This window comes from Cyclopterus lumpus, chromosome 25, assembly GCF_009769545.1.
Source record: "Cyclopterus lumpus isolate fCycLum1 chromosome 25, fCycLum1.pri, whole genome shotgun sequence".
In the NCBI taxonomy this organism is placed as follows: Eukaryota; Metazoa; Chordata; class Actinopteri; order Perciformes; family Cyclopteridae; genus Cyclopterus; species Cyclopterus lumpus.
This window is the reverse complement of record NC_046990.1, coordinates 7502378-7523471: the sequence shown is the minus strand read 5'-3', so window position 1 is coordinate 7523471 and position 21094 is coordinate 7502378. Positions and strand designations below refer to the sequence as shown.

The 21094-nt window shown below is 43.8% G+C and overlaps 2 protein-coding genes across 2 annotated transcripts in view; one reads left to right on the top strand and one right to left on the bottom strand.

Annotated features, from left to right (window-relative positions):
* The window catches only part of LOC117728032 (dolichyl-diphosphooligosaccharide--protein glycosyltransferase subunit STT3B-like), a 31811-nt gene extending 13879 nt beyond the window's left edge, over positions 1–17932 (top strand). Inside the window, exons 2-16 of the mRNA XM_034528699.1 lie at positions 2967–3075; positions 4273–4560; positions 5522–5587; positions 7892–7991; positions 9327–9425; positions 9539–9685; positions 10486–10534; positions 10978–11132; positions 12649–12860; positions 13792–13979; positions 14533–14704; positions 15168–15341; positions 15541–15654; positions 15750–15959; positions 16206–17932. Coding sequence (XP_034384590.1) covers positions 2967–3075; positions 4273–4560; positions 5522–5587; positions 7892–7991; positions 9327–9425; positions 9539–9685; positions 10486–10534; positions 10978–11132; positions 12649–12860; positions 13792–13979; positions 14533–14704; positions 15168–15341; positions 15541–15654; positions 15750–15959; positions 16206–16286 — 2164 coding nt within the window. The 3' untranslated portion in view covers positions 16287–17932. The remainder of the gene's footprint in view (positions 1–2966; positions 3076–4272; positions 4561–5521; positions 5588–7891; positions 7992–9326; positions 9426–9538; positions 9686–10485; positions 10535–10977; positions 11133–12648; positions 12861–13791; positions 13980–14532; positions 14705–15167; positions 15342–15540; positions 15655–15749; positions 15960–16205) is intronic.
* A 1617-nt stretch (positions 17933–19549) lies between these two features.
* On the bottom strand, positions 19550–21054 carry kiaa1143 (KIAA1143 ortholog). The gene is made up of 3 exons (XM_034528549.1): positions 20857–21054; positions 20513–20660; positions 19550–20044 (listed from the first exon to the last, which is right to left on the bottom strand). Exons 1-3 carry the CDS (start codon positions 20968–20970, stop codon positions 19749–19751), a joined length of 558 nt encoding a protein of 185 aa, XP_034384440.1. The 5' UTR covers positions 20971–21054; the 3' UTR covers positions 19550–19748.
* Positions 21055–21094: the final 40 nt, after the last annotated feature.

Below are 21094 nucleotides of genomic sequence, written 5' to 3'. Positions count from 1 at the left end.
TTCATTATTATACAACAGACTCTATGTTCATTCTTCTCAAAGGAAGTTCATAACTATTATGTCATGTGTTCAGAGAACGTGACGATTATTAAAAGCGTCAGTGTGAAGGAGACAAAGCTCAACTCTTTGGAGCAAACGTACCGACTCGCGTCAGAAATTAAGGAACAGAAATATTAACGTTCTAAGAGCCCAAAATGATCAGAATCCTAACACATAACTGCGTGGCTACTTCAATACATATGGGACTAAATCATAGCACAAGAGAGACTCATTACTGTGACGTTTCGGACCTTTGCATGAGGACATGTTCTCCAACTGGACCTTGCTGAACATTAGCAGCGGCCTCAAAGTCCTGGTGAAACGGGATAATATTTCATAGTTGCCATTAATGCCATCTGCCATCTGACCTTTATAAGAACTCGACTTAGCCGCTCGCTGACGTCTCGAGTCCCGAAGTCTTTTTAGTTTTGAAGTTGTGAACCTTGATCGGGGGCAGCGGGGCAAGAAATTGAAACTCCAGCTGGGATACTATTTTGTAGGATTATAAAACTTTGAGACACACAAACACACAACAATAATTCTCCAAAGCCCATTTTCATTTCGAGAAGAACATGGAAACGAACGTCATCTAAACATCTCTAATGAGTTTCACAGTGGAAACCGATGGACACATTTACAAACCTTTGTTTGGCGGTTGGAGTCAATTCCGTGTCCTTACCTGGTTCAAGAAAGGCTAGGTATCCTATTTCTGGTGAGTCTGCGGGTGTCTTTTCATGAGAGGATCCCAAGGGCTTTTTGTCTCAGACCTGGGCTGGAAAAGGTTAAAGAGCCCATCGCCCAGAGAGTTCAGAGCGTTTCTTCTGTCCGCTCGGGCTTTAGATACTGCCGGCTTTCTCAGGCTGCGATTTATAAGTGTAAGAGGCTTTCTTTCTTTTTCTTTTTCTTCAATCAAATAACTGAGCCTGAAGGGTAAGCACGAATGCCCGTGCACGTAGTCTCCTGAGGGGGCTGAGAGGCGTATGCTGCCATCCAGCCGTCAAAGGTTCTGTTTGAGCCCGACGCAACCGAGCCGCCTGTGTGCCCGACTGGAGAAACAGAAGGCCGGTGGGGCAGGTGTATTCCTGTTGACTTTTGTTCTTTGTGTGAATGCCAATGAAACCGTGTGTGTGGAAGGAAGAGGGACGTTTTGTGGCGAATGAACACAAAGAAAAATGCTAAAATACTCATGTCTAGGGTAAAAAGTTAAGAGGGGAAGGAGTAACAAAGGCACAACTTGACTGGTTCTGCACAACGTGATTGGTCGATGCTTTTATTCAAGGTGCAAAAGCTCAGAAAAATCAAGCTTGTTGAGAAACAATATGTCGCCTTTTGGTTCAAAGGCCTTCAAAGCAGATTTCCTTTTTCAGTTGTTTGTCAATTTCTAGTCCCTGGAAGACTAATGCTCGGTGATAATGCAATGCATCGAATTCAATGATCGTCTTTTAATAAGTTGATAATAATAATAATAATAAGCACTTAAGTAAATAGCTTGAATGCCGAATTACAATCTGATTCTCGTTCCCTCCATTTTGATCGCAAACTCCAAAATATGACGCAGCGTGGTTAGAAGACACAAACAATCCTATTGACCAGCAACTGCAGCGCTGCGTCTCTTCTGACCTCGTCAGCCTGCTGGTAGAAGTTATTCTAAACTTCTTCATGTTGATACTTTGTCATCAGTGTTACTCATGTAAGTTTGACCTCGGGGTCAATGTTGTCGAACGCAGCACTATGGTCTAACAAGACCAGTACAGAGATGAGTCCTTTATCTGAGGCAATTAGGAGGTCATTTGTAATTTTCACCAGTGCTGTCTCTGTGCTGTGGTGTTTTCTGAATCCTGACTGAAACTCCTCAAATAAACTATTCTGATGTAGGAAGCTACACAACTGATTTGCGACTACTTTCTCAAGGATCTTAGAGAGGAAGTAAAGGTTAGAGATTGGTCTGTAGTTTGCCAACACCCCTGGGTTAAGAGTGGGCTTCTTCAGGAGAGGTTTAATTACAGCTACTTTGAAGGAATGTGGTACATGCCCTGTTAGCAAAGACACATTGATTATATCTAGTAGAGAGGTGCCAATTAAAGGCAAAATGTCTTTAAGCTGCCTCGTTGGGATGGGGTCCAAGAGACAGGTAGACGGTTTAGAAGTAGAAACCGTTTAAGACAATTGTTCAAGGTTGATGGGAGAAAAGCCTTCCAAATATACACCAGGGCATACGGCCGTTTCCAAGGCCACTCCTCTTGATGACAGATCGCCACTGGTTGAGGGCAAGACATTAGCAATATTGCCTCCTAATAGTTAGAATCTTTTCATTTAATGAAGTTCATGAAGTCATTACTAGAATAGCGTTGTATTCGGTGTATCTCCACACGTGGATGTAATGAATGGTTTACTGCAGCGGTATTAAAGATGTTGCTCTGTATTGTTACAATAAAAGGATGCTGAAATAACTACACAGTGATGAAGAATTATCAAACGCAAAAAAAAACCTTGGTTGAGATGAAGAGAAGGGGGGGTCGATGAACACTTGAGCATGCTTTGTGTTCCCTTTCCGTACACTCGGGGCCAAACAAGCTGCCGAGGAGATTGCTGTTTCCTTCACCATCAGAAGATTTGTGCTTTCAAACTGCTGCTTTTTGTTTACTTTATCTGCGTGAAAACTGTCCGACCAAAAGGGGCAAAGCACTGAGTTTGTTTGAAGCACACCAGAAAGGTTAGGGATGCATACACAACATAAACCAGTGTGTGGATTTGACATGTCTGAGAACATAATCAGTTATAAACTCTGCATATGGACATTTTTTGCATTCTATGGATTTCATATAAAGTCATGTTGAAGGTTGAGCGGTTTGGTAAAATGTCCTCTGTATCTTCTTCTGTGTCTGACAGCAACTCTCCCCCCCTCTCTCTCTCTCCCACTGCTGCAGGTTCAACTACAGGGCAACTCACCACCTCACCACCAATGGCTTCTACGAGTTCCTCAACTGGTTTGACGAAAGAGCCTGGTACCCTCTGGGTAGGATAGTCGGGGGCACGGTGAGTGTTCCTTATGTTGGTGTGTCAGGAGGCTGGGGACTGATTGGGCAGATGTGTGTATTTCTTGGTGCCTCAGCCCCACCCTTTACCGTGTCCTCATTCCTCATGAGTCACATTACCGTGACGGATCGTCAGTCATCCTCTTCGGCTCGCTCTCAGCTGGCTCCTGGGGAGGCAGGGCGGTAGCGGGGAGCAGATTTGTCTCCATAATAGCCGGAGGACAGGCGGACCGGACTCACTTTTACTACCTTCCTCACTCGTCTCTGAATGCTTATCCCTCCTCCTCCATTTGCGGCGCTCTGTGTGATTGTGATCTCTCTATTTGGGGTTGACGGAGGGAGAGCTATCGCGGGCTAACCTGTTCACCAGAGGGCCCTTACTGTACGGACGTTAGTGTGTCACTGCACCTCTCTGGAAACGCTTCCATGGTTAGAACTAGATGGAACTCAAAACAAAGACAGAAACGCAAGTTAAATTCCGTTGATGATTCATTTTACAAAAATTGTAAGACAATGGAACATATACAAAAGTACCACCAAGTATTACCAATGTTGGGAGGGAAACATTGATGCTACACTTGCTAAGTATATTACATATTTACATTTTTTACAACCTCTACTCGCCACCTCTCGTTTTCTCTCCTCTATGCAGGAGACGTGCACAGTCACGTGTTTTTATCACGTGCACGAGTCGATCATGGCTCCCAGTTGTGCTGAGGAGCGCAGATGTGAATGGTTTTACAGAATCTGGTTGAACTATTTTTACATTTTAAGCTTTGCTTTTGGCTGCTTTTTCTGACAAAAGTGTGTTCAAAGACCGTCGTAAAGTAAAACATCTGCAAACCATAGGGGGCGATGTAAAGAACTTAAACAGGGCTTTTGTTTTCTTCAGATATTGTTTTGTGTGCAGGGAACTCTGTAACAATCGCTGTGTCGAGAACTGAGGTTGTCGAGGTGATGATGCGCGTGATGTGGTTGTTTTATTTGCTCTATTGTTGGAATTCCTCATTCAAACTGTAAATCATGTTTAAAGCAGCATTTCCAGTCGTTCTGCACTCGGTACCGGTGCTCTGCTCTTCACATACATTTTACATGAGAGAAGAGATGAAACGAGATGTTTTTAGGGCTTTTGTTGAGACTCATGATACCTCACTTTACTGCATACTCCCTGCCCTTACCTTTCCATCTCCCCCTCCAGGTGTACCCAGGCCTGATGGTCACGGCGGGCCTCATCCACTATGTGCTCAACCTGCTGCACATCACCGTCCACATCCGGGACGTGTGTGTGTTCCTGGCGCCGGTGTTCAGCGGCCTGACCTCCATCTCCACCTTCCTGCTCACGAGGGAGCTGTGGAACCAGGGGGCGGGGCTGCTGGCGGCCTGCTTCATCGCCATCGTGCCCGGCTACATCTCCCGCTCCGTGGCCGGATCCTTTGACAACGAGGGCATCGCCATCTTCGCCCTGCAGTTCACCTACTACCTCTGGGTACGCCCTTCACATAATGTACCAGGTGGCAGTCCTGATCCTCCGTTACACAGCAGGTTCAGGAATGATAATGTTTCAGTTTTTTGCTTGTTTGGCTGCCAAGTAGCTAAACAAATTAATCTGTTCATTCAGATTTAGTATGGAACGTAATTGATATTTACAGCATTAAGTATGAAGTTAACCCTCCGTGAAAAACTAGATGAATGGTGGAATTCTCCTCATTCATCCTCAGTGTTCATTTCAGATGTTTCTTGAGCAGGTAATTCAAATTCATGTCATTCTCAACATCCTACTAGTCACACAAGAGGTTCCAGTTTCTCGTTCGTGATGCAAAATAAAGTAATCGTTCATTGTTCGTGTTTATAGACATATGATGTATACACAGATGGCACCTATTCTATCCGCTACTACACATTTATTCATCCCTCTAGTCTTCAGTGGTTTGTGCATGTGGCTATAATGGCTAATGTCATTAAAGGAATAGCATAACCTGATTTAGATTAACTTTAAGCCTGGTTTCTATACTCTGGATCAGTAATGAATTCCTCTGAATATATCCCACCGGACGGAATGAGTTTAATAAGGGTGTCTAGTGACTGCATCCATACCCATTCTTTTCCCTATCCCAACCCTTTATCCCTTTTCTCCTTCAATCTCATGGGTTCGGCTCCTCCAATTCATCCAATCCCCTTCAGCCAGTAACAGCGGCTCCCACCCGGGCCTTCAATAAGTCAGGCCTCGTTAAGCCCTCGTTAGCGGCCCTTGTGCAAGGTAAAGATGTGTAGGACGTGGTGCTTCGGTCATTAACGAGGGAAACATGACGAAGAAGTCAGACAGTTGTAAGCAGCAAAGGAGCAAATCCTCAAGGAAAGGTAGCTCAGCTTCGTGGACGCATATGATGTAAATTAGTGTGTGTGTGTGTGTGTGTGTGTTTCTTAATGCTGTCCTCTGTAAACTACAGGTGAAGTCGGTGAAGACGGGATCTGTCTTCTGGTCCATCGGATGCTGCCTCTCGTATTTCTACATGGTGAGAATACACACACAAACTTTGTTTTGTATTGTTCATTCATTACTTTATCTTGTCTTATTACATTATCTACGTACCATATGGACCTGACCTCGATCATTATTATGTTCTCTACGTACCATATGGACCTGACCTTGATCATTATTATGTTATCTATGTACCATATGGACCTGACCTTGATCATTATTATGTTCTCTACGTACCATATGGACCTGACCTTGATCATTATTATGTTATCTACGTACCATATGGACCTGACCTCGATCATTATTATGTTATCTACGTACCATATGGACCTGACCTTTATCATTATTATGTTCTCTACGTACCATATGGACCTGACCTCGATCATTATTATGTTATCTACGTACCATATGGACCTGACCTTTATCATTATTATGTTATCTACGTACCATATGGACCTGACCTCGATCATTATTATGTTCTCTACGTACCATATGGACCTGACCTTGATCATTATTATGTTCTCTACGTACCATATGGACCTGACCTTGATCATTATTATGTTATCTACGTACCATATAGACCTGACCTTGATCATTATTATGTTATCTACGTACCATATGGACCTGACCTTGATCATTATTATGTTCTCTACGTACCATATGGACCTGACCTTTATCATTATTATGTTATCTACGTACCATATGGACCTGACCTTTATCATTATTATGTTATCTACGTACCATATGGACCTGACCTTGATCATTATTATGTTATCTACGTACCATATGGACCTGACCTTTATCATTATTATGTTATCTACGTACCATATGGACCTGACCTTGATCATTATTATGTTATCTACGTACCATATGGACCTGACCTCGATCATTATTATGTTATCTACGTACCATATGGACCTGACCTTTATCATTATTATGTTATCTACGTACCATATGGACCTGACCTTGATCATTATTATGTTATCTACGTACCATATGGACCTGACCTTTATCATTATTATGTTATCTACGTACCATATGGACCTGACCTTGATCATTATTATGTTATCTACGTACCATATGGACCTGACCTTTATCATTATTATGTTATCTACGTACCATATGGACCTGACCTTTATCATTATTATGTTATCTACGTACCATATGGACCTGACCTTTATCATTATTATGTTATCTACGTACCATATGGACCTGACCTTGATCATTATTATGTTATCTACGTACCATATGGACCTGACCGTGATCATTATTATGTTATCTACGTACCATATGGACCTGACCTTGATCATTATTATGTTATCTACGTACCATATGGACCTGACCTTTATCATTATTATGTTATCTACGTACCATATGGACCTGACCTTTATCATTATTATGTTATCTACGTACCATATGGACCTGACCTTTATCATTATTATGTTATCTACGTACCATATGGACCTGACCTTTATCATTATTATGTTATCTACGTACCATATGGACCTGACCTTTATCATTATTATGTTATCTACGTACCATATGGACCTGACCGTGATCATTATTATGTTATCTAAGTACCATATGGACCTGACCTTGATCATTATTATGTTATCTACGTACCATATGGACCTGACCTTTATCATTATTATGTTATCTAAGTACCATATGGACCTGAGCTCGAACATTATTACGTTATCTACGTATCATCACGTACATTTTTTTTATCATACTACATTTTTTGTTAACAGAGCCCGAGAGTCGATCTTATTGGAATTAAAATGTGAATCTTTTTTTCTATATCAACACACAAATAAGAAGAATTAAGACTAGAGATTGAGACAAACTCATGTTTACAGTGTTTACTAAGGGAATAAATCAAGAGAAGTATTATACTTCTATTATATCATTTTATATAGACTTCTATACAACCAGAGGAGTCGCCCCCTGGTGGTCAGTAGAGAATGCAGCTTTAACACATGAAGCATAGACTTCTATACAACCAGAGGAGTCGTCCCCTGGTGGTCAGGAGAGAGAATGCAGCTTTAACACATGAAGCATAGACTTCTATACAACCAGATGAGTCACCCCCTGGTGGTCAGTAGAGAGAATGCAGCTTTAACACATGAAGCATAGACTTCTATACAACCAGATGAGTCACCCCCTGGTGGTCAGTAGAGAGAATGCAGGTTTTAAGACACTTTGGCTTCACTCTTCAGAACCAGAGGTTGCTGCCTGTGCATGCATATATTCCAAATTGTTACACCCGTTCATTAATGACAAATGTTGCCGAAGCTCCAGCTAACCTGAAAATGCTCTTATTTCGTTTGTCCCACAGGTGTCAGCTTGGGGCGGTTACGTGTTCATCATCAACCTTATTCCCCTTCATGTATTTGTCCTGCTTCTCATGCAGCGCTTCAGTCGGAGGGTCTACATAGGTGAGATACGCACGCACCACCTTGTGTGGACATGAATTCAAGGACATGAACAGATGAATTGAGGCTGGGGGACAATTTTTCTCATTTGACATTCAGTGTAGCACATCCAGGATAAACAGACAACGTAAAGGGCAGCAGCTCTACACACACACACGCACACACACACACACACACTCTGTGTGTATTTTCTCTACTTTTAAAAGACCCAAAGCCACGCACATTCATGCAGTGGGTACTGACACAGAGTAGCTTGTTATTCTTTGTCATTTCTGTGTGTATCTATATATTTACTGACAATAAATAGCAATCTACTAGCCGCCGATTGTTGTGTCTGTAATGAGTCAGATATCAGGTTTACACAGGGGAGAAAAAAGAGAAGCGAGGAGATAAAAGTCAGAGAGATGGAAAGACCGACATGCAGGAAGGAAGCAAATATAAAAAGATTAAAGCTGTATTTCCTTCAAAGAGCTCGCCTCTCTGAACTCGCCTTCACTGATCGAGAGTCAAGTCTCGACCCAGGGCTCACTGCGCCACACCAAACCATTGTTTCAGATCCAAACCGATAACCCCACACATACTGCACCAGATCATAGTCCCGTGACCACACATCAAGACAGTAAACAGTCCATAAGAGGCTGGCAAGAAAGCTGTGAGACGTAGAATCAACTTTGGTCCAGAGAAGGAAGACAAGGCGGAGATGAGACGGGCCGACCCGGGCATTCTTCGTTCTCAAACAGGATTATTGGCCAAATGAATAATTTAGCATTGAGCTGACTTTTCCCATCCCCCGCTCACCTCCTTCCGTCTGCCTCCCTTCTGAAGACCAGCACTCTGCCGACAGCAGCACGGTAATTGAGTTACTTAAAAGTTGTAACGGCTCAGTGCTCCGGGATGCATACCTCGGCCTCCATTCTAAGTCCAGTCTGTGACCCTCCTTCCCAACGTCAAATACCGTAATGAAATCCAACTGGATGCCATTATCTCACCAGCAGAATAGAAAGCATAGAATATCACCACTCTGATGGACGCCTGTACTCTCTAATGGGCATCAGCTCGGCTGCTGGTTCACGGTACTGGTTCGGGCCATTGCATTTGCATCGCTCAGCGTCGAGCTCGCAGGTGCCGCCTACTGGGACACTTTAGCAGAGCAGGAGAAACATTATTCGATTTGACTTGATGAGAGTTCTTTTGGAGATGTGGAGGACCACATCATTTAGTTTGGACGCATTTTCATTTCATTTTGTGTAGATTCTGGCATTATGTTAAATTCAAGAATATTTTTAAACGATTCAAACATTTCCAAGTGGTGGCTTAACGGCTCCTTTCTCCCTCCAGCCTACAGCACCTTCTACATCATCGGCCTGGTCCTGTCCATGCAGATCCCCTTCGTAGGCTTTCAGCCAATCAGGACCAGTGAACACATGGCTGCAGCAGGTCAGTAACACGTGGTCAACCTGTTCCGCTCTCACACATGGAAGGGTTGTCTGGTGGGCAGGAGGAAGATGTGCTGCTTGAGCATATGTCAAGTCGTCTCCGTGTCTCTGCAGGGGTGTTTGTGCTGCTTCAGGTCTACGCCTTCCTGCAGTACCTGAAGGACCGGCTGACCAGGCAGGAGTTCCAAACTCTGTTCTTCCTGGGAGTCTCTCTGGCTGCCGGAGTGGTGTTCCTCTCCGTCATCTATCTGACATACACAGGTCGGTTCACGTTGCCCGACAGATCTCCATCTCCTTTTTTTCTGCTGATGCAAAGCACTCAATTTGTTTTTCAATACGTAAACGACATGAAAATGCAAGATTTATGGTAAAAAAAAATAAACAATGAGGTAATCAGTGAGGTTGACAATGTGAAGTACTTGGTAATCATCCTCGACTTACATCTAAGATTTGATAAACAAGTACGTAATAACAGCAAAAAAGTTCAATCAAATCTCGCTTCAGATTCATCAGAAACTATCCACAATTCAGTACAGCCCAGCTTTATATGGATGCCATGATATTTTCACAGCTATCATACTGCATCACTACCTGGTCACAAGCCTCACAAACAACTATACAACCCATCACATCACTGTAAAACCAGACGTTAAGAATTATGGACAAAAAACAATGAGGTGGCGCCATTGTCAGATCTTGCAAAAACATAATATGTTCAGCTCTGAAAGCTTTATGAGCTATTCCAGCTTAAAGCTTATTTTCCAATACCTACATGGTCATCATGCTCCTTCCTGCTTAATTAATGTGTTACAATACACCAGTAGAGTGAACACACATGGCTAAAAGAGAAACAACATTGTTCTCACATCCAACACCCCTGTAATGTGTGTATGTATCTGTACACAACCACTTTACTCTGGAGGCCTTTCACTGTGTTGTATCTCGTATCGTTGGTTTAATTTGCCCTGAAGCCCCGCCCCCTCGGAGGCTGTTTGCTCGTTGATTCAGTCTCGTGTGTGTGTGTGTGTGTGTGTGTGTGTGTGTGTGTGTGTGTCACTCAGGGTACATCGCTCCGTGGAGTGGGCGCTTCTACTCCCTCTGGGATACTGGGTAAGTCCTCTCAGCTAATATCTTGTACTTGTACTCAGACAAAGTACCTTAGAGCAGCGCTGATGATAATTAGATTTTAATTATGTGCGGAAACTGTACGAGACATGTGAGTTTCTTCAAAGACTTCTTCCAGCTTGTCTGCTGGCTGATTTATTCCAACTTAAGTCCAACTTTTGATTTAGTCCACAGTTTCATAAACACATCTTATAATGATTTAGAAATTTGAGGCCTATTTCCACTTGCAAACCAAGAGGACTACACTAAATATTCTAATGGTCTCTGAGTCAGTCAGCCATCATAAAAGTGAAAGTGTGAATCAGAAAGTGTAATAAAATGTACATTATATTTGTAACCATACTTCAACACTGCCATCCTCCTCCTTTGGCTTCCCCATCATGTTGCTACGGTGCCTGACGTGAGTCTGTCTTCCATGGTATCCACAGCTATGCTAAGATCCACATCCCCATTATAGCATCGGTCTCTGAGCACCAGCCCACCACCTGGGTGTCCTTCTTCTTCGACCTTCACATCCTCGTCTGCACCTTCCCAGCAGGCCTCTGGTTCTGCATCAAGAACATCAACGACGAACGCGTCTTCGGTAAGAGCACTTTGTCCTTAAGAGACTTGTGTGCACTTCGCCCTTTTGCTGCTGTAATCCTGCACATGTCCCCAGGATTATCTTATCTAAAGGTAGAACACCGTTATTGGCCAAGCTCGTGGAACTTCCATAGTTCGCCGTTGTCCTTCAGCTTCCGAGGATTGATGTGTAACATCACTAAATATTCAATGTCAATCTCACTTTAATAACATGGCTGTATATTATACATCTGATCATGAAACCGTCCAGTTGAATGGAACTTATGTGGAGGGGAGATCATGACCTGTTTGAAGATGGTGGTCTTTGCATTCCAGTTTAAACCCCTGGGTGGGCTTGTGTGGCTACAGATTACAGAGAAGAGCAAAAGCACCGGTATTTGTATGAAACCTTTCAGAAGAAACATGAAAGCAATGAATGTATCTTCAATGTGAGCTGGAGAGCTTCAGATAATAATTCCAAATACGAATCAGACAAAGTTTTAGAGCTTCATTTTAACCGTCGCTTGTGGTCCATTTAGTGAAACAGACCATGAGGCAGGGTATGCTTTAAGGCGGACCTTACTGTGATTGACAGGTTGCTGCTGTTACGAAACATATACTGCCTCTCTGCATCACTCCACATTCCAAATATGGTCACTTCCTGTACACCAGATGTGTACTGGACAACCTGCTCGATATGTGTAGGATATTATATTGGGATCAAGATTATTGAATGCTTGCTAATATCCAAAGTTAATATGAACAGCTGGTAAGCTATGCACCTGGCAACAGACAATAAATGCTGTGGTTATAATAGAATTCTGTAAACGTTATTGTTTTTGCAAATGGCATGTATATTAACAATGATGACAGAGACATTTTTGATTACAGGACCTTGAGAAGTGCTCAAATCTTCCTCTTAAAAAGTTGTGTTGAGCCTTGTTTGAGTTTGACTGTTTTATTTCTTTGTGATATCAGCAACACTTTGGCATTGAAATCAAAAATGTGTTACCTGGATATCATTTTTAAGAATATCCCTGACAGAAACCTTGTTGTGTGTGTGTGTGTGTGTGTGTGTGTGTGTGTGTGTGTGTGTGTGCTGAGAGGAGGCGTGGCCATAGAACGTGATACGTGGTTTATAACAGCATTTCATTTGGCATTTATTTGAGAATTTCTTGTTTTTAAAGTGCAGCGCTGCACTTGTATTTATTATATAAATAAGTTTATTTCAAGCCTGATATGTCCCGCTTTTAATATCTATATTGTCTATATATATTCTATTATTGTTAGGGCCAATTGAAATTTTACAAAATTATATTTCCCTTCATTAAATTCTGCCAAATACAACAACCTGTCTGTTCCTTGAAGTGCTGGAGAATGTATCGTCAAGCTGGCTGTATAGCTGAAGAATACGTTTTTTACAACAACCTTTAGTGAGAACAGTACAGTGTATGTCTATGAGTGTGTATGTATATATAAATGTATGTGTGTATGTATAATTATGTTTGTATATATATACCCCCCCCCTCTCTCACCAGTGGCCCTGTATGCCATCAGCGCTGTTTACTTTGCTGGCGTGATGGTGCGCCTGATGCTGACTCTGACTCCGGTGGTGTGCATGCTGTCGGCGGTGGCCTTCTCCAGCGTCTTCGAGCACTACCTGGGAGACGACATGAAGAGGCAGAGCCTGCCCGCCGAGGACAGCAGCGACGAAGACGACCGGAAGAACGCCGGCAACCTCTACGACAAGGTAGGCCTGTAAATTGATGTTCACGTTGCAGTGGAAGTGATGCTGAAAGATGTTGTTGTTCCCTCAAAGCTTAGCAGTGTTGTTCCACTACCTGGGGATAGGAACGTACATTGATACGCTTTGGTAACTCTATCGACGGCTATCCTCTTCCTGTTTTGGTTGACACTACTTCTGTGTCATAAATCGAACCTTCCTTGTACCCGGTAGTAGACAGTGAAGCTCAATGTATATAGAAGTATATGCTTCATGTGTTAAACCTGCATTCTCTCTACTGACCACCAGGGGCCGACTCCTCTGGTTGTATAGAAGTCTATGCTTCATGTGTTAAAACTGCATTCTCTCTACTGTCCACCAGGGGGCGACTCCTCTGGTTGTATAGAAGTGTATGTTTCATGTGTTAAAGCTGCATTCTCTCTACTGTCCACCAGGGGGCGACTCCTCTGGTTGTATAGAAGTCTATGCTTCATATGTTAAAGCTGCGTTCTCTCTACTGACCACCAGGGGCCGACTCCTCTGGTTGTATAGAAGTCTATGCTTCATGTGTTAAAACTGCATTCTCTCTACTGTCCACCAGGGGGCGACTCCTCTGGTTGTATAGAAGTCTATGCTTCATATGTTAAAGCTGCGTTCTCTCTACTGTCCACCAGGGGGCGACTCCTCTGGTTGTATAGAAGTCTATGCTTCATATGTTAAAACTGCGTTCTCTCTACTGACCACCAGGGGCCGACTCCTCTGGTTGTATAGAAGTCTATGCTTCATGTGTTAAAACTGCATTCTCTCTACTGTCCACCAGGGGGCGACTCCTCTGGTTGTATAGAAGTCTATGCTTCATATGTTAAAGCTGCGTTCTCTCTACTGTCCACCAGGGGGCGACTCCTCTGGTTATATAGAAGTCTGTTTCATGTGTTAAAGCTGCATTCCCCCCCTGCAGGCCGGTAAGGTACGCAAACACGTGTCGGAGCAGGAGAAGGCCGAGGAGGGCCTGGGCCCCAACATCAAGTCCATCGTCACCATGCTGATGCTGATGCTGCTCATGATGTTTGCCGTCCACTGCACCTGGGTCACCAGCAACGCCTACTCCAGCCCCAGTGTGGTACTGGCGTCATACAACAACGACGGGTGAGAATAATACTGTGGATGTGGTCATTTATATTGTAGTGATAATATATATGTGTATAGAACAATTGACTTCTGTGGGATGTAGCCTTTGAGATGTAGGTTTTGAGATACGAAATCCACCTCTTTAGTCTCCCACTGTGGTGTAAAAAAAAACGTAACGTGTAAAAAAAATAACATAAACGGTCCAACATGTTTACATTGCTTTACTATAATAATAATAATAATTTTTATTTGAAATGCACTTTTCATTCAAAAGAATATCAGTGTCACAGAGCCAGTACATAGTAAAAAAAAAAAAAAATCAGAATTAAAACAAACTATAATAAAAAAGAAAATCGCTGACAGTGATTTAACACAAAGTCAAAAACGCCTTCCTGAATAAAAAGGCTCAAGTAGCAGTGAATGCATTTTTATTTGTTGTTGTTTTGGTGAACTGGCCCATTAAGGCCCAGTGATGCAGGTTTCATTAAAGGCTTTTATCAGTAAAACTAGACAGACAATGTCCAGGTCCACATCTTTCTGCCTTCTCCTCGTCCACAACGTTCTCCTTCAGCTCCCGTAACATCCTAGACGACTTCAGGGAGGCCTACTACTGGCTGAGGCAGAACACGGACGAGCATGCCAGAGTGATGTCCTGGTGGGACTACGGCTACCAGATAGCGGGCATGGCCAACAGAACCACGCTGGTGGACAACAACACGTGGAACAACAGTCACATAGCGCTGGTGAGAGCCCCGTGGCCTTTGTGATGCCAGCGTGGTCATGGTGTCAAACAGACGCGTTATTATCAGGGTTTGTGCTCTGAATGGGAAGGACCCGCTTTTATTATTTGTCTGCTGCAATTGGCCACATGGTGGCGCTGTAATTAATGGCCAAAAACACCTCACACACTAAGCCCTATTGACCTGAAACATACCCTGAACAGTTGGTCCAAACGTCACTAAACTTTCTTTATGATGTAAAGCCTCTGCTTTTGGTGGCGAGCTGCACACCTGAGATCCACGTGAAGAGTGTGGAGTGGTTGTCCTTTAGCACCACCCAGTGGACATAACGCTGTATTACTAAACTAGACCAACTCTAAGATCTGTTTGGCAAAGCTGCTCCCAGCTGATCAACAACTTTTTAATATGCACGTCGTTTTATACGTGACCTCTCTTGAATGCAGATGGTAACATGTTCCCCTCTCAGGTGGGCAAAGCCATGTCATCGAACGAGACCGCGGCCTATGACATCATGAGGTCGCTGGACGTCGACTACGTCCTGATCATCTTCGGCGGAGTGATCGGCTACTCGGGAGACGACATCAACAAGTTCCTGTGGATGGTGCGCATCGCAGAGGGGGAGCACCCCCGGGACATCAGGGTGAGGGGGACGCACACACACACACACACACACACACACACACACACACACACACACACACACACACACACAGTCTTGTTACTGGGTAACATAAGAGGTACATATTCACTTCTGGATGTTTGAGGCTCTCTGAGGGACATGAAGTTGTTTGGGTGTGAATCGTGTGTGAATCCTTTCTCCACCCATCTCTCCACCGCAGGAAAGTGACTACTTTACACCACAGGGAGAGTTCAGAGTGGACAAAGCTGGTTCCCCGACGCTACTCAACTGCCTTATGTACAAGATGTCTTACTACCGCTTTGGAGAAATGCAGGTGCGTCGCCATAATACGAGTCTGTCCATTGCACCACTGAGCAAATAGTCTGGAGAAGAGCACCGAGGCTTCATGTGCTCTTGGTTTGTGTTCAGCTGGACTTCCGGACGCCGCCGGGCTTCGACCGGACGCGCAACGCCGAGATCGGCAACAAGGACATCAAGCTGAAGCACCTGGAGGAAGCCTTCACCTCGGAGCACTGGCTGGTCAGGATTTATAAGGTGAAAAAGCAGGAGAACAGGGAGCGCGTGGAGCACAAGCTGCGAGGCGCCGACACCACCAAGCAGAAGTACACCTCCAAAAAGGTGAGCAAGGAGCCCAGGCGGACCCAGCAGGACCTGCTGTTCTGGATGTAAACAAATGCATTATTCAGATATGGTTGTACAAATGAATTTAGATTGTTACCGTTACCCGAGCGCCTTTGAGTGCATTTGTGTACCTCGTGATGTGATTGCCAGCTCAAGCTGCACATCTGAGGTAGAAAAGTCTTAAACTTCCTCTCTGTATTTGTGCCGTTGTTTTATTTATTTCCTGTATTGTGTCTTCTGCAGACGGCCAAGAGGAAGCGGGGCTACATCAGGAACAAGCTCTCCCTCAAGAAGGGCAAGAAACTGACCCGGGGATCTTTGTAGGGGTCACGCGCTGTGGGACGGAGAGGAGACCAAAACATCTTAAAACACAAAAAAATTTAAAAAAAGCAAAAAAATAAAAAGCAGCAACAATTCAATCCACCGATGGAGTTGAACACAGAGCAGCAGAGGTCATCCAGGCTGGAAGAGAATGTGTCCAACCCCCAGCTGACCTTTGACCTGATGAGTGTGGTCAAGGTGAGACGTTGGCTAGTCCGAGATCCACCCCTAACTGTGACCTTTGACCCGTTTTTCTTTTTGTACATGAATGTGCTCGGAGATGGAGAGAATTGAACCGTCCTTAATCTGCTACAGAATGAACCCCCCCACAGGGGGCCGACAGGAACCAGACAGCAGGGTGCACGTACACGTGCGCCAACAAGGAGAAGCCATCCCTCGTCCTACGACTGCACACCATAAGGTGGACACTTCGTGTTTATTGCAACTTGGTCCTTTTTTTCTCTCCTCTTGTGTTTGCAGTTTCTTTCAGAAAAGAAACCAAACATTTTACTCTGTGAGAAACGCAGGTAGTTCAGCGACTTCCTGTTTCAAATTGAATCTACTGTATTTGGCGTAGCTGTTGTTCCTCCACTGAAGGAATGTTTTCAGTTTGTTTCTTTTCTTAATTAAAGTCCAGCAGCTCGTCTCAAGAGAACCATTTCAAATCCAAATTGCCCAAAAATTGAGCAGCAGAGTGGACGAGTAGTTTTAGTTTGGGTCATGCTGGATGAACAGGAAGTCCTCTTCCCTCCCGTCACTGACACCAGACCAGTGTTCCTCCCCTCAGACTATTCTGGTCTTAACTGGGAGAAAGACTCAAGTTGTACCATTTAATCCGTCTCATTCGTACAATGTCGACCCGCACTGAAACTACGAGAGGCCGCCGGTGTGCAGGTGCCTCAACACATATCTCATATCAAAGAGGCCACAAACCCCCGAGTCTGCACTTTAGCAGCTGCTGGACTGTGTCGCTCACACAGTCCAGCAGAACCCGTCTCAATGTAACAGGACGTGTGCGTTGCTGAGCTCCAGGTGAGACACGGAGCAGTGAAATGCATGTGTGTGCATTTATTCATATTTAACGATCACTCTGGCTGCAGGCGAATTGCACTGGAGTCGCTACCTTTCTGTTCTGTCATCATTAACAAAAGCTACAAAACATTTAGAGTTTAGAACTCATTTGTTCCATTTTAAAACCGCCCAGCACCATTTAAAGCTCTTCCAGTTTGAAACGCTGAATGGAAAGCAGTGGAGACCGGAGCAGTAGCGCTTTAGTTCGGTCATAATGTCTTCTTTTTCTTTTCATACAACACAAGTCATCTGTTATTTGTAATTTGGTGCCCATGGAAACGGTTTCTTCTAAATCATCTTTAATTCTCATTTCTTGGCGATATCCCAAGAAACCACTTTGATTCTGTTGAGAGGTAAACTCGAGCAGAACCTGGAGGAGAGGATCGCCTTCACAGGAAAAAAGCAGTGTATGATTTCCAGAGCGTGCATTTATGACCTGGACGATGGGGCTGCAGCGTCCGATCTCCAAAATGCATCCTGTCCTTTTTGATAAGTCGAGGTTTCTTCCATCAATTGTAATGATTTGGATGCAGGTGAGAATGAAACATGCCCTTTTCTGAATAAAGAGGTTGAAATGACGTCTTCTGGTTTCCTTCTTATTTATATATCTCTATAAATATATTTATAGAGATATATTCATAGAGATATATATATATATATATATTATATATATATATAAATGTATGTATCAATGTATTTATAAATGTGTATATATATATTTATGAATAAATATATCATAAATAAATGTGTGTATATTTATATGTGTATATATATGTGTGTATATATGAATAAATATATAAATAAATCATAAATATATATATATATATGTATATAAATGTATATATATGTAATATATACATATATATTATATAAATGTATATATATGTAATATATACATATATATATACACATACATACATATACAGTGTTATGGTTATGCATCTACTTACTGTATTTTTAAAAAGGAGCTGACATTACAGGATGTTAGACAGTTGATTTAATGTTTTTATATTTTGTTACAGCCTGTAAAAAAATGCACACATTAAAAACAAATCCACATAAAAAAAAACTAATCCCACAGTTGCAAGTTTCTACACAAACGGCTCCAGCTCCACTGTCGAAGCTAGAATATACATCCATAATTCAATACATCATTAAATGCGTTGGAAAATTCTACAATGAGCACTTGCACGCTACTCTCAGAAAAACACCAGCGGGGCCCAGAAGGGGACCAATAGACGGGGACCAATAGACGGGGCCCAGAAGGGGACCAATAGACGGGGCCCAGAAGGGGACCAATAGACGGGGCCCAGAAGGGGACCAATAGAAGGGGACCAATAGACGGGGCCCAGAAGGGGACCAATAGACGGGGCCCAGAAGGGGACCAATAGACAGGGCCCAGAAGGGGACCAATAGACGGGGCCAAGAAGGGGACCAATAGACGGGGCCCAATAGACGGGGCACAGAAGGGGACCAATAGAAGGGGACCAATAGACGGGGCCCAGAAGGGGACCAATAGACAGGGCCCAGAAGGGGACCAATAGACGGGGCCCAGAAGGGGCCCAATAGACGGGGCCCAATAGACGGGGCCCATTGCTTTGTTTGTGAAGTGGAAGGCACCAATAGCACAGAAAGCGTGTCACTGTTTGGATTCAACCTCAAGAATATTACTTTTGTCATAAAAGATTTTAAAAAATTTCTTCACCCAGGTGATTGACGACTGGTCAAATTTGGCAAGAAAAAATCAATTGGAACTCATTTAATGAAACAAAAGTGTTTGCTTGATTTCCACTGATCAGAATAAGTTGCATAGTTTGAGTAGAACCGAGCACCTCAGTCACCACAGCAGCCTCACTCTCCTATTCACCACCTGCTGATGTTCTCTTGGGTTTTTTCAGCCCATTGACTACAAATTGGCAAATGTGACCAAAAGGTCCAAAACCAAAGGTTTTTGTGTCCATTCATCTCAGTACTAAAAAAAAAATCTACTTCACGAGAACTTTTGTTTTGCTCAATATTACAAAAAGGAAAACGTCTCAAAGGGCTTTGAACTTGCTTGAGGTAGGTAAACATTACATCTTCTTTTGGCAAAGATGAGTTGCCGTGGTCTTGTACTGAAGCTGCGAGTTCCATATTTTCCTGTCTGAGCATCTCTGAATGTACCAAGTGGATTAAAAGTTAAAATAAATCCAAACCTGGGTCAAGACAAATTTAATCTCTTCAAGTAGATTGTTTTTGGACTAAAATGAACAGAGCCGTTGTCAGTGGGTGTAGACATGCAATAATACTAAAACCGACAGAATGACAGGCTGCAGTGATGAACCCCCCCATATGTAAATGTCCCATTGACTCCTGGTCTCGGGTTAAAGACAGTGCAACACCTCCCCAGTAACTTTAGTCCTCGTCCTCCTCGTCATCTCCAAATGACAGAAGGCTGTTATTTTTCACTGTCTTTCCAGACTTCACCTCCTTCTTTTCCTCATCAACTCCCTCCCCCCCTTCAACACGCTCCTCCTCATCTTCCTCCTCCTCCTCCTCCTCACTCTTCTTCTTCTTCTTCTTCTCTCCCCCATCACTCTTCCTCTTCTTCTTCTTGCTGGAGCTGGCGGTGATGCCCTGGAATTTGTCAGAGGAGGAGCGCTTGGCGGGTTTCTTGAACAGGATTTTACCGTCAGCAGGAGGTTTGTCGTCTGCGGGACAAGATGGAAGAGTCACCAACGGAAGGATGTTTCATGTGGAGATGTTGCATATAAAGATGTTGCATGTGGAGATGTTGCATGTGGAGTTGTTGCATATAAAGATGTTGCATTTGGAGACATTTCATGTGGGGATGTTGCATGTGGAGATGTTGCATGTGGAGATGTTGCATGTGGAGTTGTTGCATATAAAGATGTTGCATTTGGAGTTGTTGCATATAAAGATGTTGCATTTGGAGACATTTCATGTGGGGATGTTGCATGTGGAGATGTTGCATGTGGAGATGTTGCATGTGGAGTTGTTGCATATAAAGATGTTGCATGTGGAGTTGTTGCATATAAAGATGTTGCATTTGGAGACATTTCATGTGGGGATGTTGCATAATTCATGTGGAGATGTTGCATATTTCACGTGGAGACGTTGCATGTGGAGATGGGATTTAAACATCTAGTAAAACTCACCTTTCTCTGCGCCTCCAGGAAGCATGTCGCCCTTCAGCTTCTTCACGTCCTCTGCGCTCAGGTCTCCTCCTTTGAGAACCACAACTTGAGGCAGCTCGTCCTCTCGATCGCTCCCGCTGTCGTCATCCAGTGTCGGCATCGCCTGGCGCTGAGGGGGGGGGGGAATACAACACGGACAAGAGGTTATTTAGCGGGACACCGAGAGAGAACTAACCCCCCCGTGAATTATTTATCCAGCAGACTGACACTAAAACCCCATAAAACACAAAGACGAGGCCGGGAGAAGAGACAGCCACGCGCTGTGTGCTGCAGGCTTCGTGTGGCCAGAAGTGGACCCCACGCACCTTCGTGTCGACGTCTGGCCCTTCTTTGTAGCCCACGTCATTTTTAAACTTCTTCAGAAAGCTCGGTTCCGCCGGCTTTACCCACGAGACGCCGCTGGCCTTGCTTCTGTTCATCGCGAGAGGAGGAATGAAGAGCAGGCCCGACACAAACGTCTCGCCAAAACACAGGCTACGTCATAAAGACGGGCCACTGCGAGTCACGTGACTTCAGACCCCGCTGCGATTGGGCCATGTGTGG